Source organism: Hippocampus comes, unplaced genomic scaffold, assembly GCF_001891065.2.
Source record: "Hippocampus comes isolate QL1 unplaced genomic scaffold, H_comes_QL1_v1.1 scaffold50, whole genome shotgun sequence".
NCBI classification, from domain to species: domain Eukaryota; kingdom Metazoa; phylum Chordata; class Actinopteri; order Syngnathiformes; family Syngnathidae; genus Hippocampus; species Hippocampus comes.
The window spans coordinates 1,209,019-1,212,023 of NW_017805122.1; the positions used below are offsets into that span (position 1 = coordinate 1,209,019).

General features: G+C 48.8%; 1 protein-coding gene across 1 annotated transcript in view; it reads left to right on the plus strand.

Annotated features, from left to right (window-relative positions):
* Positions 1 to 3,005, plus strand: part of mkrn1 (makorin, ring finger protein, 1) — a 6,431-nt gene that overhangs the window by 2,164 nt on the left and 1,262 nt on the right. Inside the window, exons 3-7 of the mRNA XM_019866026.1 lie at positions 583 to 910; positions 1,141 to 1,364; positions 1,530 to 1,744; positions 1,960 to 2,070; positions 2,394 to 2,538. Coding sequence (XP_019721585.1) covers positions 583 to 910; positions 1,141 to 1,364; positions 1,530 to 1,744; positions 1,960 to 2,070; positions 2,394 to 2,538 — 1,023 coding nt within the window. The remainder of the gene's footprint in view (positions 1 to 582; positions 911 to 1,140; positions 1,365 to 1,529; positions 1,745 to 1,959; positions 2,071 to 2,393; positions 2,539 to 3,005) is intronic.

The window sequence follows — 3,005 nt, forward strand, 5'->3', positions numbered from 1 at the left end:
CCCCCCCCCCCTTTTTTTTTTTTTTTGGCCATTGTTCTCCCGAGCAGACAGACGGGAGCCCCCCCCCCCATCCCCCTTTGTGTGTAATATCCACCGTCAAAGCAGCAGCAAAAAAAAAAAAGACCAAAAAAAAAACGCACCGCTAACTAGAGCAAATTTTCCATGCTGCTTACCTGTCCCCACAAGTGCCTCTTCAATGCTCTTACGTAATATGTTGAGAGTAAAATCGTAGCTAGCACGAGTCTGCTTAGCAGTTTCTCTGGACAGCCTTTTTTTTTTTTTAATGATTACTTAAACCTGGAAGTCCATGAAGCAACGCGACCACAAAAACCACACACACAAAAAAAAAACAACAACATGGAATCATGTCACGTCGCCTGTGGCTCGACAGGTAAACTGACAGTCGCCCAACCCGTCGGGCAACCCCCGTCGTGGCCGCTTTCCATTTATTTGTCAATAAAATAGTCGGTCTCGTTCAGCCGAAAACTCCCAGCATAAAAGAGGAGCTGCCCTGCGCAGTTTTGTTTTTGTTTTTTTTTTGGTTCAGGTTTTGTCTCCTAAGGACAGATTGGTGTAAGCTAGCAGCGCACCAAAAGTGTCCTTTGCTTGGAATGTATTTTATCTCCGAACCCGTTTAGCGTGAATATTTTAGTCGGATTTCTGGCAAGGACAAAAAAAAAAAACCAAATACGGTTGTCATTTCTGCCTAAGTTATGGTGTCTCATGTCATCGAACAGGTTCGACCATCACAATCCATCGCAAGACGAGCTGCAGACGCCTGAGCCTTTGCCTTCCACCTCTCGAGCCAGCCAGCCCGATCCGGAGCTCAGTGGGCCGACGCCCGGCCCAGGGGCACAAGATTGGGTCAACGCCGCCGAGTTCGTACCGGGGCAGCCGTACTGTGGACGCGGTGAGCGAGTGCTTGAAAGTGTGCTCGACCTCCTTTTTTTTTTTTTTGCCTTTGGGTTAAAAAAAAAAGATTGTGAACGATATTATTGTTAGCCGCCTGGGGTCTGGTGAGTGACATGGGCGCCGGCGAAAAAGTGCGTCGTACTTAATTTGTGGTTATGCGAGCCTCGAAAGATCAAAGTTGGCCAAAATGAATTTCTAAACGGCCGTTTTTTTTCTTCTCTCGCCCAGTGGAGTCGGCCAACGCGCCGAGCTCGGTGCCCCTCATCGAGGAGTTTGACAGCGAGGCGGCGCCCGACGACAAAGAGCTGAGGAAGCAGCTGTGCCCGTACGCCGCCGTGGGCGAGTGCCGCTACGGCCTCAACTGCGTCTACCTCCACGGCGACGTGTGCGACATGTGCGGCCTGCAGGTGCTCCACCCCACCGACAACGACCAGCGCTCGGACCACACCAAGGTAGCGTGACCCATAATGGGCCTCGACATTGAGCCGGGGGGGACACCGTATTCGAGCGTGGCCAATTAATTTGCCGATATTAGCTCTTGAAATCCACAAAAAGATTTTTTTTTTTTTTTTTGCCGTTTGTTATTATGAGTTTCAAGAACTTTTTTTTTTTTTTAGGCGTGCATCGAGGCCCACGAGAAAGACATGGAGATCTCGTTCGCCATCCAACGCAGCAAGGACATGATGTGCGGCGTGTGCATGGAGGTGGTGTTTGAGAAAAGCAACCCGAGCGAGCGCCGCTTCGGCATCCTCTCCAACTGCAGCCACTGCTACTGTCTAAAGTGCATCCGCAGGTGGCGAAGCGCCCGGCAGTTTGAGAGCAGAATCATCAAGTGAGTCATGCGCTGCTTATTTTATTTTTTTGGTTGCCTTTTTGTGCTCTGCAAAAGGAGGACAAGCTGTCGCGTTTCTGCTTTGCTCATAGCCGACTGAGATGTACAAAAATGCATTTTCGAACAAGATTAAGAAATATCGGTAGTTTTTCGTGTAAAGATTGCACGAATGTGTCGGATCGTAACATTCTACGGCTTTCTTTCTCCACCGACAGATCGTGCCCGGAATGTCGAATCACATCCAACTTCGTCATCCCGAGCGAGTTTTGGGTGGAGGATAAGGAGGAAAAGCAGAAACTCATCCAAACGTACAAGGAAGGCATGGGGTATGTGGACTAACGGGGTCTCTGGGTCGCCTGTGATGAGGCGACAATTAGTTACTGAGCGCAACGTGGGCGTGGCCGAGTCCCCAAAAATACCCCCAAAAAAACCCCAAATCAAAAACGGCAAGGCAGAACGTCGACTGGGCGTGCGACCGAGGGCTCTGCCGTCCGCTGCTCACCGAAAGCCGAAGCTCCTTAAAGTTTTGTGAATCGTCTATTGGTAACCTGTAGCCTTAAAAAAAAAAAATTTTTAAACTCCGGAAAAATTACCCTTTTTAACTTATTCAAAATAATCACCATCACCGTCTCTTCATTCTGTTCCCCAGGGGTAAACCGTGTCGATACTTCGACGAGGGCCGCGGAACGTGTCCTTTCGGCTCCAACTGCTTCTACAAGCACGCTTTTCCTGACGGGCGCCTGGAGGAGGCGCAGCCTCCGCGGCGGCAGACCGGGTCCAACAGCAGGAACAGGGTACGGCGTTCTATCCGTATCGATTAATTTTTTTTTTTTTTGAACGGGTACTCCGGCCCAATTTCAGATGGGGAAAAGCGGCAATCGAAAATGGGTGGTCGAGAGCTTGGGTCAAGCCGTGTTGCACACCCGGCCTGTTAACTCGAGCACCATCTAGTGGTGGTATGGAGAACAGCAGGCTTACAAAAAAATATTCCGGCTCCGATTCGGAAATTTTTCTGTACATTTCTATGGGATGAGATAGCATACCGAAGCATAAATTATAAATGCTTACCCGCACCTTAAAAAAAATAAATAAATCATCGTCCACTCCGTTGTGTGTCCCTTGAAAAACATAATTTTTCCCAAAATGTTATTTTGCACATTCCCGATTTAGTCCCATTAAAATTTGCAATATGTCGAATCTTCCCAACTCAACTGACATGGTAACTTTTCGCAAATTAAACATAGGGAACCCGCAACCCCCC